Below are 20533 nucleotides of genomic sequence, written 5' to 3'. Positions count from 1 at the left end.
GGCTTGAAATACATCCACAGGTACACCTCCAATTGACTCAAATTATGTCAATTAGCCTATCAGAAGCTTCTAAAGCCATGACATCATTTTCTGAAATTGTCCAAGCTGTTTAAAGGCACAGTCAACTTAGTTTATGTAAACTTCTGACCCACTGGAATTGTGTTACAGTGAAATATAAGTGAAATAATCTGTCTGTAAACAATTGTTGGAAAAATTACTTGTGTCATGTACAAAGTAGATGTCCTAACCGACTTTCCAAAACTATAGTTTGTTTACAATACATTTTTGGAGTGGTGGATAACAAGTTTTAATGACTCCAACCTAACTGTATGTAAACTTCCAACTTCAACGGTATGCTTGTTTGCATGTGACTATTCGTCTTTTGTTTGTTGATGTTTGTTTAAAAAAATATATAAAAAAAAGAGGGAGGGAGGGAGGAGGGAATTCATTTTAAATGGACCACCCTTGCCCGGAAATTCGTCACTCATTTGTCCCGCGATGAATGTGTTGTTTTCAGTTTGAAACGTAGCCGTTATGTCTGGGGAAGCACAGGCGACTTCATGTTATTGTTTTTTTATTTTTATAGAATGACTCAACAACCAACATTAATTAAAAACGAGTGCTGAGGGGCTTATGTTGCAAACTTCCCTTACTTGGCTGACATTTGGACTGACGACAAGTATGTCCGCGGGGATTCCCCCAAGGGCGTAGGTTTGAAACGTAGCCGTTATATCAGGGGAAGTACAGGCGATTTCATGTTGAGTTTGAGCCAGAATGACTATATATAGGCAAGCTCAACGTTGTGTACTGTTTCGTTCATGGTAGTGTGAAACATAAGTAGTATACGAGCTAGCGTTCTAACGTTTCACTTCTGTATTTAGTTTGACGAGCCTATAACACAGGAGCCCTTGCATTTGTATGTAGACTACACTTCTTCGTGATGAAAAGGAGAGCAATTAATTGCCAATTACAAAGCCAGTCGGACTCGAGTTTGGTCCAGGAAAACGTAAGTATGTCCAAAGTCATATGTTCTTTGTCAAACAGATTGAAAACGAGTCTTAGAAAACATTACCAGAAAGTCTAAAAAAGGTATTAAACATTGTGTTGTACTTTTAAGTAACGACCCCTGCTAACTAATATCAACACTTATATTTAGTAGATTTTTTCCCCAGTCTTCAGTATGTTTAAAGATAAATTGCCCTGTGCCTGTYATTCCGTTACCAAAAACCCCAGGTCGTTAAGATATTTTATAATTTCTCTCAGGAGGGAAGGTAATAAAAGTTCACATAAGTAACAATTAAGGTAGACCTGTCAATTAGACTGTTTTACTACGTTTTTTGATCGCCCTAATAGTAAAAACATGTATTACCTTGTTTAATGTGGCATGAACACAACCAGTCATGTTTTCATCTGATTGTAAAACTGCGCATGCTGTCCACTCCAGAATATACTGAACAAAAATATAAACGCAACATGACGCAATTTCAATGATTTTACTGAGTTACAGTTCATATAAGGAAATCGGTTAATTTTAAATAAATTCATTAGGCCCTGATCTATGGATTTCACATGACTGGGCAGGGGAGCAGCTACGGTTGGGCGCCAGGTGAAGAATGTCCTGAGCTGGCATGGTTACACGTGGTCTGCAGTTGAGGCCGGTTGGACCTACTGCCAAATTCTCCTAAACGACATTGAAGGCAGCTTATGGTAGAGAAATTAACATTACATTTTCTTGCAAAACTTTTATTGTCCCCGGCACAAGATGCAACTCTGTTTKATAAGCTTCTTGATATGCCACATCTGTCAGGTGGATGGATTATTTTGGCAAAGGAGAAATGTTCACTAACAGGGATTAAACCATTTTTTTTATTTCAGCTCATGGAACATGGGACCAACACTTTACATGTTGTGTTTACYGGGGTGTAAAAATACCTTAAAGTACTTAAGTTGTTTTTTGGGGTATCGGTACTTTACTATTTATATTTTTTGCAACTTTTTTACTTCACTACATTCCTAAAGAAAATGATGTACTTTTTACTCCATACATTTTCCCTATGACAATTGAGTACTTTTTCCACCACTGTGTTTTATGTTTATGTTCAGTGTAATTCCAGCAATCAAACAGTGCAATGTGCACCTGKCATTTGATGAAGGGAAGGAGACGGTGTCATGTATTCATGGAGGCCACTTCCCCTAAAATTTGACCAATAGCCATTATACAATTCTTTAGTCTGTCAGTGTTTTCATAATTTTCCGTCAATTCGCAAGTGGCCGATTTCTCGCCAGAGACATAATCTGATCGAGTGAAACAGCGCCCCTCTGTCTCAGTATGTGTAGCCAATGTATCTGATACTGTCTGAACCAAAAGAGTATGACATGTTGCCGCCATAGCATTTGATTGATTGATTGATGACAGCAAGCATTTGGCCTCCATTGATAAAACAATACAATTATTTGCCAAACAGCATTGAGCTGAGCTTAACTGTGGGTTGACCCGGTGCAGCAAAACCCCCCCCCCAAGCGAGACCAGTTTGGATTTGGCTATGCACCAATCAAATCACATCCTAAGCAAAATGTCATTTTCAGAAAAATGTGTCGGCTTGTATTGTTTTCCTGCAGTAGCTAGCTTGCTAAATCGTCCCTTTCCTAAGCCATGGATGGAGATGGAATTTCGACTTGTGGTTTTGACTTAATGCTCTGTACAGGCCAATGATTATGACGGCGAGTCTGATCTAACCATAAATTAATGTTTTGCCACTGCCCTGAGACGATTGAAGTTCTAGATGTAGCCTAGTAGGCCCACGTTAGCTAGCTTACTTAGCTGGTTCATTGTTGCCCATGTGAGGAAGTTGGCTTGGTAGGCTAGGCCTATAGACTATGCCTATGCTATGTTGTATGCCATTGCCTCGTGAGTAAATCTGAGATTAAAAAACAATGTATGCTATTCCGTTAYAACAACTACAGCCTATGCACATGTTGTAATCCAATTTATAATCTTAACTGACAGATTTCAAACGATACTTTTGTGAGGCACTGTCGGGAACTCTGTGGATGGGTGAATGGTGGGGCGAGTGGTGGGATTGATAAACCAGAATTGGAGGATCCTCCTTCGTTTAAATCTCCAGTTTGGTAACCTGTCTGTATATGGTCCCACGGTTGACCATACATGTCAGAGCAAAAACCAAGCCATGAGTTTGAAGGAATTGTCCGTAGASCTCCGAGACAGGATTTTGTCAAGGCACAGATCTTGGGATGGGTACCAAAAAATGTCTGCAGCATTGAAGGTCCCCAAGAACAGTAGCCTCCATCGTTCTGAAATGGAAGAAGTTTGGAAACACCAAGACTCGGGGGAGAAGGGCCTTGGTCTGGGAGGTGACCAAGAACTCGATGGTCACTCMGAAAGAGCTTCAGAGTTTCTCTGTGGAGGTGGGAGAACCTTCCAGAAAGACAACCATCTCTGCAGCACTCCACCAAGCAGGAGTTTATGGTAGCGTGGCCAGATGGAAGCCACTCCTCAGTAAAAGGCACATAATAGGCCGCTTGGAGTTTGCCAAAAAGGCATCTAAAGACTCTGACCATGAGAAACAAGATTCTCTGGTTTGATGAAACCAAGATTGGCACTCAGGCCAAAGAGTTAAATCGTCACATCTGGAGGAAAGCTSGCACCATCCCTATGGTGAAGCATGGTGGTGGCAGCATTATGCTGTGGGGTTGTTTTTCACCGGCAGGGACTGGGAGACTAGTCAGGATCGAGGGAAAGATGAACAGAGGAAAGTACAGAGAAATCCTTGATGAAAACCTACACCAGAGCACTCAGGACCTCAGACTGGGGCGAAGTTTCACCTTCCAGCAGGACAACGACCCTGAGCACACAGCCAGGACAATGCAGGACTGGCTTCAGGACAAGTATCAATATCCTTGAGTGGCCCAGACAGAGCCCAGGCTTTTACCTGATCGAACATCTCTGGAGAGACCTGAAAATGGCTGTGCAGCGACGCTCACCATCCAACCTGATAGAGCTTGAGAGGATCTGAAGAGAAGAAATGGGGGAAATAGTCCCCAAATACAGGTGTGCCAAACTATTGCCCTGTTCTAGGCAATAGATCGCGGAGCAGTGCCTCCCCGCTAAACTTCTTGGAAATGGCAAGTTCARTTTCTCATCCATAAACGCATCTCAAGTACAAATACGGTTCAGCAGGATGGGGGGCATTGTTATTAGGAAGTACATCTACCATGATTGCTAAAATAATGATTGCACTTTTAAATATTATGAGGACACCTATACATTTGGCAGCCAAGCATGAGTTGTAGCATCAGTGTAGCCTATTATCGTTTAGACATGATTTTAATATAGCTTCACGATTTAGATTAAGAACCTCCAGGCTTCAGTCAATTCAATTAGAAAAATTAAATCGTCCTCTGGAATAAAACACAACATCATCCCATGGGATCCCCTAAGGCGCTGCACAGCAGAAATATCACTGAATTATTCTAGTTCCTACACCTCACCTTCTATAGTCAAACAAAATAGGCCTTTTTATAGGCTAAGTTGATAAGCAAATGGGCAGCATCATGCTRATGTCAGTCTTCTAGAAGTAACCTTCATAGGCAAATGTAGTCTTCCTAGTATGACTGCCATTTTTAAAATGTAACCTTTTATTTAACTAGGCAAGTCAGTTAAGAACAAATTCTTATTTACAATGACGGCCTACCCCAGCCAAACRCGGACGATGATGGGCCAATTGTGCACCGCCCCTGGATTCAGGTACTGCAGTGATGCCTTTTGCATTGAGATGCAGTGTCTTAGACCACTGCGCCACTCGGGAACCCCAATAATAATAATGAGGTGGTGTGTGTGTGCGCATCAGTTTCAGCTTGTTTTGGGAGTCAAACAAGAGTCGACTCCAACCACAGGAGTTGGAGTCTACTCCAAAGATCCTAGAGTGGTGAGTCGTGCACGACTATTAGGGCTGGGCGATATGGCCTTAAACTGATATCTTAATTGTTTTTCAGAGGTTTGGACGATTCACGATATAGATCTGTTTTTCTCTAAACAAACTAAAAAAAGTTCAAGACATAATTCTTAAATTTTATTWAAAAAAATATATATACAAGACCTATTTGTGTAAAACAAATTAATGCCACTGCTTGCCAGGCTGTCATTGTATGCAAATCAAAAAAAGAAAAAAAGAATGAGATTTTATCCCTAAGAATTTACATAATAATAAATCAAAATCTAAAATTCTGTCAAACAACATACCTTCCTTTGTTCTAAAAAAAAGTTTCTGGCGAGGAACACAAGCCTGTCTACTGACACTGGCTTGAGGCATGCCCTGTGACATGTGACAATGTTCCCACCTCCCACCAGACCCTCTCCGAAGGGGCACTTGTAGCAGGAATGCACAGGTACTTTTTAGCAAGCTTACTCCGACTTGGGAAGTTGGCCTCGTGGAGCCTCCACCACTCYAGTGGGTCTTTGGCTTTCTGACTGTGGGCCAGACAGCGCTGTCTTCTTGAAGAAGCTTGCAAGTGTTTCCTTGCCCTTAGACACAGGTTCACTTTCTTCTTGGCGCACAGTTGTGCCAGGGTGACATGTGCTTTCCTCAGCTAGCCGAGACTTCAGCTCCAAAACAGTTCTTATGAGAGCATCAAAAAATCTTGTCATCTGCTATGMATGTTGTCCTGAACCGGGGATCCACCAGCGAGGCCATATCAAGGAGTTCAGCTGTGGCAGGGTCTTCGTACTTGTCCTTGAGATACTGTGGTGTGGCACTCTTGATTTTCTTTGTGGCTGCAGGAGGCTGCTTTTGAACAGGCTTGAGGTAGGAGATGCTAACGTAGTTCTCTCCAGACAGCGCCTATGGCCTTTTCTTGTTCCAGGATTCATTCTGTCTTGACCCCCACCTGGTTGGGGACTCTGAGTGGGTAGACTGAGCTCAGGCTGTGCTACAGACAAGTCTCTCCTCTTCCAGCTGAAGGAAAAGGTGCTGACCACCTTGCACAACCCAATGGCACAGTCAACTCGTGGGTCTTTCACATCATTCTCTGAAAATAATAATGAAGAAAGGATTCTAAGAAGGACAGCATTTTCAATAATGTGACAAGTACAGCATTCAGTTGACCTGTCAAATCAACACTACCCCCCCTCCCACCCACATGTCTATTCTATTGTTTAGGAATGTTTGACCACTAGCTGTTTGAATGTCATTTAAAAAAATATATAATCATTTTGATTGAAAATGTATTTTAGTTAGTTTGTTATAGMTAAAACAGCCTGTGGTTATTTGCTATTGGATTGACAGAATGACACAACTAACACATTAGCCTACAGCTGGACCAAACAACTTTTTGGAATGCACTTTTAGTATCCAATGTCACACTTACCGATTGGCGAGGTGAAGCCTGTGCCCAAAGCACTGCAGGCGTGTCCAGTTGTTCAAGCGCAATTATTTTATCATGTTCCTCCRGCTGTCAGTTGTCATGCACACCTGTCGGTCTTCGCTCATCTTCCAKGATGCCAGAGAGTCTTTGAGACCCAGGGTTATTACTTCACCCGTATGATCATCGGGGAAGTAAGACGTCTGAGGCAGACATTTTGCAATTTCCAGTCTTCATTTATGTAGTGGACTGTCAAACTTAGGTATGGCTCTGACGTTCTGCTCGACCATAGATCGGCTGTGGTGGAAAAATAAGAAACATTAGCCAGCTTATCTGCGACTCTTTCGCAGGTAGCCGTGTATTGTTGCAGCAGGGCTTCTTCTGTGAAATTCTTGAGGTTTGGCAGCTGATATTTGTGGTCAACTGTACCTAGCAGCTTTTTAAAGATTGGAATCATGTCTTTCGCTATGTAATAGGTCACTGCATCCGTTCTCCTTCCACCTCAAACTTTTCTTGTCATAAGGGATTACGTTTGGAAAAGATGCGGCTATGGTAGTTTGTCTTTTAGCAGACATTTTGGTAATCGGGCGACTGGAATCGGCATTGCGAAGTCTCTCATTCCACCGTGTGTTTTTCGCAGGTGATGGAAGAGGTTGGTTGTGCTGCTGCTTTTTGTAGCAATTGTCTTTTGACACATTTTGCACAGCACATTCGTTTGCTGAACATTAGACTTCTAAAACCCGAACCACTTCCATATTACTGAAAAAATATTACAGAACTTTTTGATTTCGTCCTCACGGGAGGCTGAGCTGGCTTCCTTACTTTCCATTTTGGTGGAACTCTTACCYCCGCTACACTTCTCCGGCGTGGTTACAATTTGTGAAAGGCTGTCTAGGGTTGTGATTGGTGGATAACCTCTGTGCATGTGTTGTCATGCAATTGGGACATGATTCGACATTGAGCTGACAGAAGAGAGTGAGATGCTGCATTTGTAAAARGTTAGAACATAACCGAACCTTGATTCTTGCGATACAGGCCTTTATCCGTATCGCGCTAAAACAAACTTGATATCGCCCAGCACCAACCACTATTCTCATTCTATGCAGAGTGGCGCGTCTAGCTTGTTGTCGGCCAGTCACAAGTCATCAAAGTGCRACTACAGTCAGAGCCTCCGTGTGCGGCAAAGCAATTAGGAGATTATCTAATCAGTGGAAGATGGAATTAAAAGTMAAATGAGAAGTATATGCTACAACTAAGAAGAGCCAACAGGTAGGCTGCTATTTAATATYATTGGAGGTGTTATTTGTAACTGTAGGAAAGGAAGAAGGCGCATGCAAACTCAATTAGCCTAGCTAATTGGCTAGCTAACTTAGCTAGTTATTTTAGTCGGCTAGCTTCTCTCGGTTTGATGCAGTCAAGACCGGTAGTACGTAATCATATTGGATGATAAATAACCTTTCTATGACAAGCTAGAAGTTAGTCTACTAATGCAAAAATGGGCTTGGCCGGTTTCTGCCTCTCCCTCCTTGCTACCGTTTCACTTGCTCACAGTACTCCCACCGTAAAGCTCCTCCTCCACCTGCTCTCCCTCGCGCTGTAGCGGCTCTGGTTAATAAAATGGCTTACAAATGGACGTTTCTGCTGCTTCCCTCACTCGGATGTGACCGCATTTATACAGAACTGGTCGTCCTCTGGTCCATTCGGACCAGGTGTCTATATTCAAAAATGTACTTATGCATATTTGTCCAAGTAGGAACTCCCCAGGTTTATTTTTCGGAACGGGTCCAACTTTTTAGACCTCTACTTGAGGCCCAACATAACATTACCTGTCACAACAGACAATGGCAGGAACATTCTGAATAGGGTACTTTTTAATTTGGCCAATTAAACTAAAATTGACAACAGTAACTGTTGGAATTTCATTTTTCCGCTATACCGTAACCGAACCGTGACCCCCAAACCGCAATATGTACCAAACTGGGTTTGGTGAACCGTTACACCACTATCCTCCTACTTTTGAAGGGGTAAAGCTTTACCGTATGCTTCCCAGTCTTAAAAGTTTGCACATATATTATGTTGACGTTTTGGTCTTCGGCAGGGTTTTTTATCAGCTGTTCGCGCCCACAGTMTGTTTTCTTAAATCAAGTCGAAGTTTGGTAGCCGACGTGTACACCCCTTCGTTGGTGTTTGGTCAACAGTACTACTCGGAGTAGGAACATTAAATGTGTTTGTCATTCAACGAAAGACTAGTTCATGCACATTTTTTTTTTTACTTGAGTAATACTGTACCCAACATCTTAGTTAGATGTAAAATTGCAAAATGAATGACAGATTTATTTTTTGAGGAAGTGTTTCTGGCTATGGTGGCTCGAGGGACACACAGTATCTTTTTGAAATGTATTTTATTTTTCAAGAAAAGGTATTTATGGGTGTAAGAGAACAGTCCGTTGCTTCACCTAGCTGAGTCCTACTAGGAGCAAACCAAACCTATGTATGCAGATGCCTCAAGGCTCTCTAGAGTCTAGACCAGGGGTGTTCAACTCTTACCCTGTGAGGTCAGTCTACCTGATAATCGATTGCACCCACCTGGTTGTCTCAGGTCTAAATCAGTCCCTAATTAGAGGGGAACAATGAAAAAACCCAGTGGAAATGACTTCTAGGTCCAAAGTTGAGTTTGGTGGATAMGATCATCAAGACCCAAAAATTGTGATTTTATTAGACAGTGATTTAGCATTTTTATTAAAACTACTGCATGGGGGCTTAAGGAAAATTATCCATGTGGCCAGGACAATCATCCATGGGAGGRTGAAAACCAAATGGCCAATAACCGATCCTCCTCCTAGGCCTATCATAAAAGTTAGTTATTAACAGTTGCTTATTTCTGATARATTCTAGCCTAAAGCAGGTGTTGTCCTAAAGTTGCTGCTTTAAAAAAAAACAAGAATGAAAGTCTAGCATATGCCTAGGCCAAATAAAGCAATTATTATCCCGTTCTGAAGACGGTAGACTGCTTCTATCCAGCACATGATGTATAATCTAACTCACTATGTTAAGACCATTCCTCGTCAGACTCACTGCCACACACCTGTTCCATGCTGAAGCCCCTCCACCAGAAAGGAATATTTAAAAAAGATTTGTCTGCAATTAGCATCTGCCAAGGCTTTCAACAACTATCTTTTGTCATGATTCATCCAGTTGTAGCATTCAATTTCGTGCTATAGCCCAACGGTCGTTTGTTTAATTTTTCATTAAATAAAACAGTGTTTGGTTGGCCAATAGCGGGCGATACCATCTTATCACATTGTTTTATTGGTACATAATCACGATAGGATTATTTKGGATATATCACCTATTTAGTCACCATGTAGAGAATGACATTGATATCCATAATTATGCTTGGGGTCATTGTCCATTTGGAAGACCCATTTGCGACCAAGCTTTAACTTCCTGACTGATGTCTTGAGATGTTGCTTCAATATATCCACATTTTCCTTCCTCATGAGGCCATCTATTTTGTGAAGTGTACCAGTCCCTCCTGCAGCAAAGCACCCCCACAACATGATGCTGCCACCCCCGTGCATCACGGTTGGGATGGTGTTCTTCGGCTTGCAAGCCTCCCTCTTTTTCCTCCAAACATAACGATGGTCATTATGGCCWAATAGTTCTATTTTTGTTTCATCGGACCAGAGGACATTTCTCCAAAAAGTACGATCTTTGTCCCCATGTGCAGCTGCAAACTGTAGGCCTTTCAGGTTATGTGGCTATTGATACTTTTGTACCTGTTTCCTCCAGCATCTTCACGAGGTCCTTTGCTGTTTTGGGATTGATTTGCACTTTTCGCACRAAAGTACGTTCAGCTCTAGGAGACAGAACGTGTCTTCTTCCTGAGCGGTATGACTGCGTGGTCCCATGGTGTTTATACTTGCGTACTATTGTTTGTACAGATGAACGTGATACCTTCAGGCATTTGGAAATTGCTCCAAAGGATGAACCAGACTTGTGTAGGTCTACAATTGTTTTTCTGAGGTCTTGGCTGATTTCTTTTGATTTTCCCATGATGTCAAGCAGAGACACTGCGTTTGAAGGTAGGCCTTGAAATACATCCACAGGTACACCTCCAATTGACTCAAATGATGTCAGTTAGCCTATCAGAAGTTTCTAAAGCCATGACATTATTTTCTGGAATTTTCCAAGCTGTTTAAAAAGGCACAGTCAACTTAGTGCATGTAAACTTCTGAAATAATCTGTCTGTAAACAATTGTTGGAGAAAAGACTTGTCATGCACCAAGTAGATGTCCTAACCGTCTTGCCAAAACTATAGTTTGTTAACAAGAAATTTGTGGAGGTGTTGAAAACGAGTTTTAATGACTCCAACATACTGTAAGTGTATGTAAACTTCCGACTTCAACTGTACAGCTATGCCTTTGGTCTCCCATCCAGGATTTTAACCAAGCCTTACTTAGCACATTGGTAGCTTTGATATTTGTCACTGACTATCATGAGAACGATTGAGTAATCTCCACTTAATAATGAAATGGATTCACTGCTGCTATCAAAGTCATTCCTCTTCCTCCCCAACTGTGTCCCTCTATCTCTTCTCCTTTTCCTCCTCTCCTTCCCCTCCTACTTGCTACTCCTCGRGGCGGACTTTGCGTCTTTCTTCAATAACTGTGACGTGTGTGTCAATGATGTCAGTGGTATGCAAGCGCTTTGAAATATGTATCTGAAACCTTAGAAGGTTTAGCTGTTTGATTTTAATACAGTACTTGCAACATTTCTGTTATGTCTCAATGTTGTCAACCATATAAGGTAGATATTAAAATAATCTTTGCGTATTTACTGCCATATGGATTACTGACCAGTTCAAGGTAGAACATACAGGAATTTTGTTAAACTCATAGAAAAGATCTAGAAGAATTTAAGAGTTTTTGGAAAATGTGGTCAAGTAAGAAACTGAGGGAAATATGACAAATTCTATTAACAGACTTTGCATCTGCGCAGTTCTTGTGGTCAAGTAAGAAACTGAGGGAAATATGACAAATTCTATTAACAGACTTTGCATCTGCGCAGTTCTTGTAAATTGTTCGGTGTACATTGTTAGAAGTAGTCCTTGTGCAGGTTTGTTAAACTCTGAAATCATTGTTTTGCTTGGCATACATTTTAAGTGAAAGATCTGAGTCTAGACAATGTCTAGGAAGAGGCGTTCTAATCATGTCTGTCAACTTGTCTGTACGGAAGTGGCAAGATGGCGGACTGAACACAGCTATGTAGACCACCTCAAGATAAAAACGTAATYTTCAATATCGTTAAGTTAGACTAAATATTAGCACTACACAATCTGGTGGGTAATAACCTTCAATCTGGATAACAACACCAAACAAGTCAAGACTAGAGAAATGTATTGACAAATATTATGAAAATAAGCAACACCCAAACATGGCAGAGTAAGATGGGAAACTTTTTTTCAAAACGAAAACGTGATTCTTCTACACAGACAATTTTTATATTTTCACCACCGGGAATGGTAAAGGTCGAAACCGACATGTTAAAATCAATAAATGATATACTTGAACTAGTCAGTAAGGATATAAAAGAGTTGAAGGCAAGCCTCGAGATGAGTGACGAAAAAGCTGCGACATTGTAGAAAGACACAAACGAGCTTAAAGGGGCAGTAAGATTGAAACCGACGTTAATGAACTTAAAAAGAACACCGTTCTGAGAGAAGCCTTACTTGACACAGTCTAGATCCAACTAGATCCAACACAGACTAAATCCAACTCGAACGTGTACACCGCTTCGGGCAGAGGTATGAACGCCCGTTTGTTGTCAAATTGTCTTTCTTTAAAGATAAAATAATGGTTAAAAGCCTGGGTAAAAGACTTGCTGGCATGAAGGACCAGTTCCTGAAGGAAACTGCAGAACGGCGTAAAGTTCTATATCTAATTGAAGGAATATAGATTGAAAGGGAAACGCGTAGCTCTCATCGTCGATAAACTGTATATTGATAACCAGTTGTTCAGAGACACAGACTACTCCATGGCTATTTTTAAAATTAAAGTTCTCACAGGAGGCAAATAAGGAAACGCACTATTCTATCCCGGTTATGGATTGTAATACAACAAAAAATATAGCTTTTCTATCTTCAAATATAACTAATTGGAACACAAAAGCACTAATTCAACATGGTGAAGAAACTCGGTAAACAGAAGGCACAGTATGTGTGGGGTGTTTGGGAAAGTGTGGCGTTGAGTGAGAAAGGAAATGGTTGCATATACCAGAACCAATGTATTGCTGTGAGCAGGGGTTGTGAGACCTTTCAATTTTGTTCAGATGTGGGATATACATTTTATAATGAATTATACACATTTATTTATTGTCATCATGGTGGGACTGTTTTAAAATACATTTTATTTATTGTCCTGTCATGGGGATTTAAATATAAATTATACATCTTATTTATGATCTTATATTGATGGACTGGTCCACAATCCAATACCCTAGACACCCATCTGAATGACCCAGATACTAAGGAGAAGTCCCTAACTGTTTTATGGGCCTGCTGTAAGCCGCCTGTATGGAGCCAAAATGCGGTCAGAGACCTAGAGCAGCACCGCCCCCTCAAGATTCTGAGCCTGCTTGGCAGGGTTGGTCCTGCAAAACCAAAGCCCCCTAAAGGGAGAGCATACTATACAAGGAAATTCTTAAAGCTGCTAATGAGTACCTTGACGACCTTGTACCTAGCCGGTGGGGATTRTGGTTGGGTGCCCCACCTCGGCAGTGGCAATGCTGGCAACACTAGCTGCACTAACCCATGGGGAGGGGGGTCACACTCAGACATTCAGAGAGGGGGCATATTGTGGCACAAAATCAAAGGTCTGGCTGCACAGAGATGCTTGGTAATATGGTCACTACGGGGGACCATGTTGTGGGTGTTTCAGGGGAAGGGGAGAAATCTGACCATCTAGGATGTGACGATAGATTTTTTAACTTTTCTTTGGCACAGTTTTGCAGGCCTTCTCATACAGCTGCAACTGTATATGCATTCGTAAATCAAGACCTTTATTGAGTTGGGCTCTGGGATGGTGCAACTGCTGAGAATCTGAGTATATGGTTGTTGTGGGGGAAAGGGGTTGAGTGTGTTGGTATCCCACAACTGTTGCGAGGGAGTAAAAGGTGTTGGGGACAATATAGGATGATTCACAATAATTGTTAAAATAATAATTGCTTGCCATAATGTAATTTTGGTAATGGCGAGACTGGTGAGGTAAAAATCCTTTGCATAAACTGCCTACATTACTACAAATATTAACTAATTATGGAAAATAAGATTTTTAATATATTTAATGGCTAGATATAATACAAATCAAGGTGACMGCGATGGAAATGCATTTGGTGGTTGATCTGCTTCTGTGCTGTGGGTGGCACTGTGCTCTTTTCAAAAGATGGATCCCGGTCTCTCCAGGGCTATGGAATCCGGGGGTTTGGGGGTGGTCTGCCGGACATTGGGATGACAACCCAACWCGGGATGAGGAAGGCTTTTAGTGGTGGAATAGTGGGGACCAATTGGAGGTTTGCTTATTAGCAATGCAAATATCATGGTACAGCTATATAGACACTCAATCATCATGTTACTTTTTTAATGGTATGTTTACAAACATGTATAGATAAATATAATTGAAACGTGTCTCATTATGGTAATTGGTGGAGTAACTATAGCCAGTTATAATTGTAATGGCTTAGCAGATAATAAGAAAAGACGATCAATATTTACCTGGCTAAAAGAGAAGGAATATAATATTATTTACAGGGAACTCAACAATTTTAGATTAAGTTTTGTGGAYAAACGACTGGTGGGGCAAAKTATATTTATCCCATGGGCAAAGAAATTCAAAAGAGGTGATATTAATTAACAGTAATTTTGATCCAACTGTGCAAATTGTCCAAACAGATCATGGTAGATGGATTATTTAAATATGTTATTGGACAATAAGCAGATGGCTTATTAACCTATACGGTCCAAATAATGATGATCCAAGCTTCTTTGAAGATACAGTTGAAGTCAAGTTTACATACACTTAGGTTGGAGTCATTAAAACTCGGTTTTCAACCACTCCACATTTCTTATTAACAAACTATAGTTTTGGCAAGTCGGTTAGGTCATCTGTGTGCTTGACACAAGTCATTTTTCCAACAATTGTTTACAGACAGATTATTTCACTTATAATTCACAGTATCACAATTCCAGTGGGTCAGAAGTTTACATGCACTAAGTTGACTGCCTTTAATCCACCTGAAAAGACAGAACAAATAATACAAGTATTGTGGTTAAACTCAAACTTATTTTTCTATAAAATGTTTAACAAAGGTATCATTTTTGAAAATTGTATCATAAATAGGACTGGTGGAGTTATGTCACACATGCAGCTAACGCAGACATATGGAAATGTCTGTTCTACCCAAAATTACAACCAACAATTTCCAGCATTACCACAAAAATGAAAGGGGCAAGTAGAAMGTGGYAAAAGTAAGGAACTTGTCTGTCGGCCCTGCATTAAAGACCATAAATGGTTAAAGAAAATTGTGATAAATAAAAACYTATACCAATTTCATTTAAGGACCAAAAAATTGACAGCTGTGCCATATAAATTGCAAAATAGTTGAAAACCTCTTCCCAATGTCCCTATTCCATGGCACATGGTTTATGAAATTACAAATCAAATTTTATTTGTCACATACCATGGTTAGCAGATGTTAATGCGAGTGTAGCGAAATGCTTGTGCTTCTTCGACAATGCAGTAATAACCAACAAGTAATCTAACCTAACAATTCCACAACTACTACCTTATACACCAAGTGTAAAGGGATAAAGAATATGTACATAAAGATATATGAATAGAGTGATGGTACTGTCATGACGTTGCCTGCGTGGGTATAGCAAACCCCATCCCCTCTCCCTGCTCTCCCTTTCCTCCTTCAACCCATGCTGTGATCACAGAGAGACGTTGTAAATTCCTGAGGATCTCCTCATGGCTAAACAGTTTAAGAGAGAGGGTAAACTTTCAGGACAAAGGAATTCTCTTCCACCTCACAGAACTTGAGGTACGAACAGATTTCATGTTCCGGAAAAAAGTATTAAAGGCCGGTGGACAGTCCAGCTATTAACATGTCCATTGGTCACCATGTGAGAAACTCACTTGAGACTGTGGGACCACACTTGCCATACGCTGTTTATATAATAACCTCAGATATGAGGTTAACATCTGTTTGTTGTATAAAATGAATGAGTGAGTATGATACTGTTTGTATAATTGTGTAATATGATTTTGAACTGTTTAATGAAGGAAAATACAATTGTATTTGTATTTGAACTATTTGGTTGTATTTGAACTAAATCCAAGGACCGCCCCTGAGCCAGTTCGGTCAGAGACCATGGGACCACCCTCTGCTATCTGAATAAAAGCCACTTTAAGAAATTACCAATTCAGACCATGTTTCTCTCAATCACGAGAGGACAAAGGTTTGAGACCAGACTGCTGAATCTTTTAACCATCCCACGTGGTTAAAACTCTTATACGAATCATAACAAGTCTTTGATATTGACTTCTAGTCTGCAGCTAGGAATTCGGTATCATTGAACGCGAAGAAAGACAACCGCCGAAACAATCATTCTAAAAAACGAATGTCCCTCTGAACAATCCACAACCGAGACATAACTTCACTCCAACCAAAACGAACTTCTCTCCAACGACCAAGGCGACACACACACTGGAGCGTAACTATATATATATGATTGCAATTGTTCCCGAATGAGTGAGCGTTCATGTGTAAGGATTAGCATGTCAATTGTTATAATTATGGACTCTGTAGGGAATTCTTAGTCGAACGCAACTTTCCCTTTGTCTAACAGCCGCCATGCCGGTTTAGCCCACTAGGGCATATTCCTCCCACCATTTCATGTAACTACTTTATTTTAAGTTTGTTTGTTTTCATTTCTGTGAATTAATTAGTTAGTAATAAATAAATGATTTAAGACAATTGATGTATGGATGACTCATAGTGAAGACTGGGTTCGTGCAGATCAGCGATTTACGAGTTTGGAATGAGATTGACGTAAGGTAGAGTAAATCAATCATTAATTAGAAGACCATGATCAGATATGAAATATCTGAAAGGTTATATTGGGAAATGATAACTTTGTAATCTAATAACTTCCCTGGTGCCCTCGAATTCATAGTTAATTAGTTACGTTATTACTAAAGTGATCGCGTAATCCCTAATTACAGGAATCTATGATAAAACTAAAAGTCTTCAATTTAACGATACCAAAGACACGACAGTACAGAACGGCATAGGCAGGATGCAGTAGATGGGTATAGTGTACAGTCTATACATATGAGATAGTAATGTAGGGTATGTAAACATAAAGTGGCATAGTTTAAAGTGGCTAGTGATACATGTATTACATAAAGATGGCAAGATGCAGTGGATGATGTACAGTATATACATATACAATATGAGATGAGAAATGTAGGGTATGTAAACATTATTTAAGTGGCATTGTTTAAAGTGGCTAGTGATACATTTTTAAATAATTTCCATCAATTCCCATTATTAAAGTGTTGGTAAATAAGCCTACCACTGTAGTGTCATCCCAAACTTGATGATTGAGTTGGAGGCGTGCATGGCCACGCAGTCGTGGGTGAACAGGGAGTACAGGAGAGGGCTCAGAACGCACCCTTGTGGGGCCCCAGTGTTGAGGATCAGCGGGTGGAGATGTTGTTACCCTACCCTCACCAAGCTGGGGGTGGCCCGTCAGAAGTCCAGGACCCAGTTGCACATGGCGGGAGCTTGATGACGAGTTTGGAGGGTACTATGGTGTTAAATGCTGAGCTGTAGTCAATGAACAGCATTCTCACATAGGTATTCCTCTTGTCCAGATGGGTTAGGGCAGTGTGCAGTGGTGGTTGCGATTGCGTCGTCTGTGGACCTATTGGGTCGGTAAGCAAATTGGAGTGGGTCTAGGGTGTCAGGTAGGTGGAGGTGATATGGTCCTTGACTAGTCTCTCAAAGCACTTCATGATTACGGAAGTGAGTGCTACGGGGCGGTAGTCGTTTAGCTCAGTTACCTTAGCTTTCTTGGGAACAGGAACAATGGTGGCTCTTGAGCATGTGGGAACAGCAGACTGGGATAAGGATTGATTGAATATGTCCGTAACACACCAGCCAGCTGGTCTGCGCATGCTCTGAGGACGCGGCTGGGAATGCCGTCTGGGCCTGCAGCCTTGCGAGGGTTAACACATTTAAATGTTTACTCACCTCGGCTGCAGTGAAGGAGAGCCGCGCAGGTTTTGGTAGCGGGCCGTGTCAGTGGCACTGTATTGTCCTCAAAGCGAGCAAAAAATTTATTTAGTCTGTCTGGGAGCTAGACATCCTGGTCCGCGACGGGGCTGGTTTTCTTTTTGTAATCCGTGATTGACTGTAGACCCTGCCACATACCTCTTGTGTCTGAGCTGTGAATTGCGACTCTACTTGTCTCTATACTGGGACTTGGCTAGTTTGATTGCCTTGCGGAGGGAATAGCTACACTGTTTGTATTCGGTCATGTTTCCGGTCACCTTGCCTGGTTAAAAGCAGTGTTCGCGCTTTCAGTTTCACGCGAATGCTGCATCAATCCACGGTTTCTGGTTTGGGAATGTTTTAATCGTTGCTGTGAAGTACGACATCGTCAATGCACTTTCTAATGAACTCGCTCACCGAATCAGCGTATTCGTCAATGTTGTTTTGTTGGACGCAATGCGGGAACATATCCCAATCAACGTGATCGAAGCAGTCTTGAAGCGTGGAATCAGATTGGTCTGACCAGCGTTGAACAGACCTGAGTGCGGGAGCTTGCTGTTTTTAGTTTCTGTTTGTAGGCTGGAAGCAACAAAATGGAGTCGTGGTCAGCTTTTCCGAAAGGAGGGCGGGGAGGGCCTTATATGCGTCGCGGAAGTTAGTATAACAATGATCCAAGGTTTTACCAGCCCTGGTAGCACAATCGATATGCTGATAGAATTTAGGGAGTTTTGTTTTCAGATTAGCCTTGTTAAAATCCCCAGCTACGATGAATGCAGCCTCAGGGTGTGTGGTTTCCAGTTTACAAAGAGTCAGATAAAGTTCGTTCAGGGCCATCGACGTCTGCTTGGGGGGGGATATATACGGCTGTGATTATAACGAAAGAAATTCCCTTGGTAGATAATGCGGTCGACATTTGATTGAGAATTCTAAATCTGGTGAACAGAATGACTTGAGTTCTTGTATGTTGTTATGATCACACCACGTCTCGTTGATCATAAGGCATACACCCCCGCCCTCTTCTTACCAGAAAGATGTTTGTTTCTTTCGGCGCGATGCGTGAAGAACCAGCTGGCTTGCACCGACTCCGTTAGCGTCTCTCGAGTGAGCCATGTTTCTGTGAAGCAAAGAACGTTACAATCCCTGATGTCTCTCTGGAATGTTACCCTAGCTCGGATTTCATCAACCTTATTGTCAAGAGACTGAACATTGGCGAGTAGTATGCTAGGGAGTGTGGAGCGCGATGTGCCCGTCTCCGAAGCCTGACCAGGAGACCGCTTCGTTTGCCCTTTTACGGCGTCGTTGTTTAGGGTCACCGGCTGGGATCAGATCCATTGTATTGGGTGGAAGGCAAAAACACAGGATCCGCTTCGGGAGAGTCATATTCCTGGTTGTAACGATGGTGAGTTGACGTTGCTCTTATATTCAGTAGTTCCTCCCGACTGTATGTAATGAAACCTAAGATTACCTGGTGTACCAATGTAAGGAATAACACATAAAAAAACAAAATACTGCATAGTTTCCTAGGAACGCGAAGCGAGGCGGCCATCTCGGTCGGCGCCGGAAGTACACGTAAACAACGCAGGATTCTAAACTCATTTTTTGTTGTTGTTATTATACGAAATTCTTGTAACATTGTATGTATGTATCCCACATATATACATACAATCTTCCCAGCTCTGCAGATTTTGCTGTGAGGCAGTCATTAGATCATTTATTTTGGTACTGTCCATATGTAGCTCGTTTTTGGTCACAGGTCCAGGAATGGCTGAGGAATTGCAACGTTTGACTAGAACTAACGCTGCAGATAGCAAATACTGGGTGATTTGAAAAGTCAGTCAATCAATAATATCATTATTTTAGCAAAAAAAAATATTACATTTACAATCGGTAGAAGTTATGAGAATAGAAAGGTTTAGTACTTTTGTGAAGCATCACAGCACAGTTGAAAAATATATGGCAAATAGAAATCCAAAATGGATGGTGTTAAGAGATGGGAGGGGTTGAATGGAGCTGAAGGTTGGGACTAATAACAAGATAACCAATGTACAACATACGGGGTCTGTAAAATGTATATAGGTTCAGACATTTTGTAAAATAGCACAGTTGCAAATCGAAATCAAACTGGATGGACATTAGAAATAGAGGAAGGACTAAAAACAAACAAAATATAACTATTGTAAAATGTGTATAATATTTATTCACTGAAGGTAGAAGCCAAAGTGTTATTTATTAGTTTARGCCAATTGGGGGAGGGGTGGTAGGATTTGCGGGGAATAATAAAGGTATATTCTAAAAGTGTGTGTGGATATATATTTCCCCAAAAATGTATGGGGGATTGGAAATGATAGACAATTACATTGATGGAAGCAACAATCTTTCTGCAATATTAAAGCTGATCCACCCCTTAAGATTAAAAAAAAAACTTGTTGCTAGAGCTATCAACATCCTAACATGGAGCTAACATCCTAACATGGAGCTAACATCCTAACATGGAGCTAACATCCTAACATGGAGCTAACATCCTAACATGGAGCTTCCGTTTGTTTTGTTGAGAGAGATTAGTTTAGTCACATATGTCTGGTATCCTTCTCTTCGCACCTCTCTCTCCAAAGAGAATCACTGTCCACCACTTCTTTCCACTCACGACAACACAAGTCGACAGACACACACCACCTGCTGTGGAGGACATTTAGGAGCATCTCCTCCAGGACTTCTAGAGGGAGCACAGGTAGCATGCCTGTGAACTGAACAAGAGATTGGATGTTTTCATTGACATGGGAGACTTTAGACAAATGATGTACAGTTTAGAATAGGTGTT

At 41.3% G+C, this 20533-nt stretch overlaps 1 protein-coding gene across 2 annotated transcripts in view; it reads left to right on the top strand.

The window, feature by feature from the left end:
* Nucleotides 1-476: 476 nt before the first annotated feature.
* Nucleotides 477-20533, top strand: part of LOC111966619 (F-box only protein 6) — an 81414-nt gene continuing 61357 nt past the window's right edge. The window contains exon 1 of one of the 2 annotated variants that reach the window (XM_070444545.1): nt 477-1006. In XM_070444545.1, coding sequence (XP_070300646.1) covers nt 941-1006 — 66 coding nt within the window. In that variant the 5' untranslated portion in view covers nt 477-940. Of the gene's footprint in view, nt 1007-19028; nt 19115-20533 lie in introns of those variants that run through there. The other variant, XM_070444546.1, reaches the window with a different exon arrangement.

This window comes from Salvelinus sp. IW2-2015, linkage group LG7 (genome assembly GCF_002910315.2).
Source record: "Salvelinus sp. IW2-2015 linkage group LG7, ASM291031v2, whole genome shotgun sequence".
In the NCBI taxonomy this organism is placed as follows: Eukaryota; Metazoa; Chordata; class Actinopteri; order Salmoniformes; family Salmonidae; genus Salvelinus; species Salvelinus sp. IW2-2015.
This window is presented reverse-complemented; position numbering and strand designations above follow the sequence as displayed.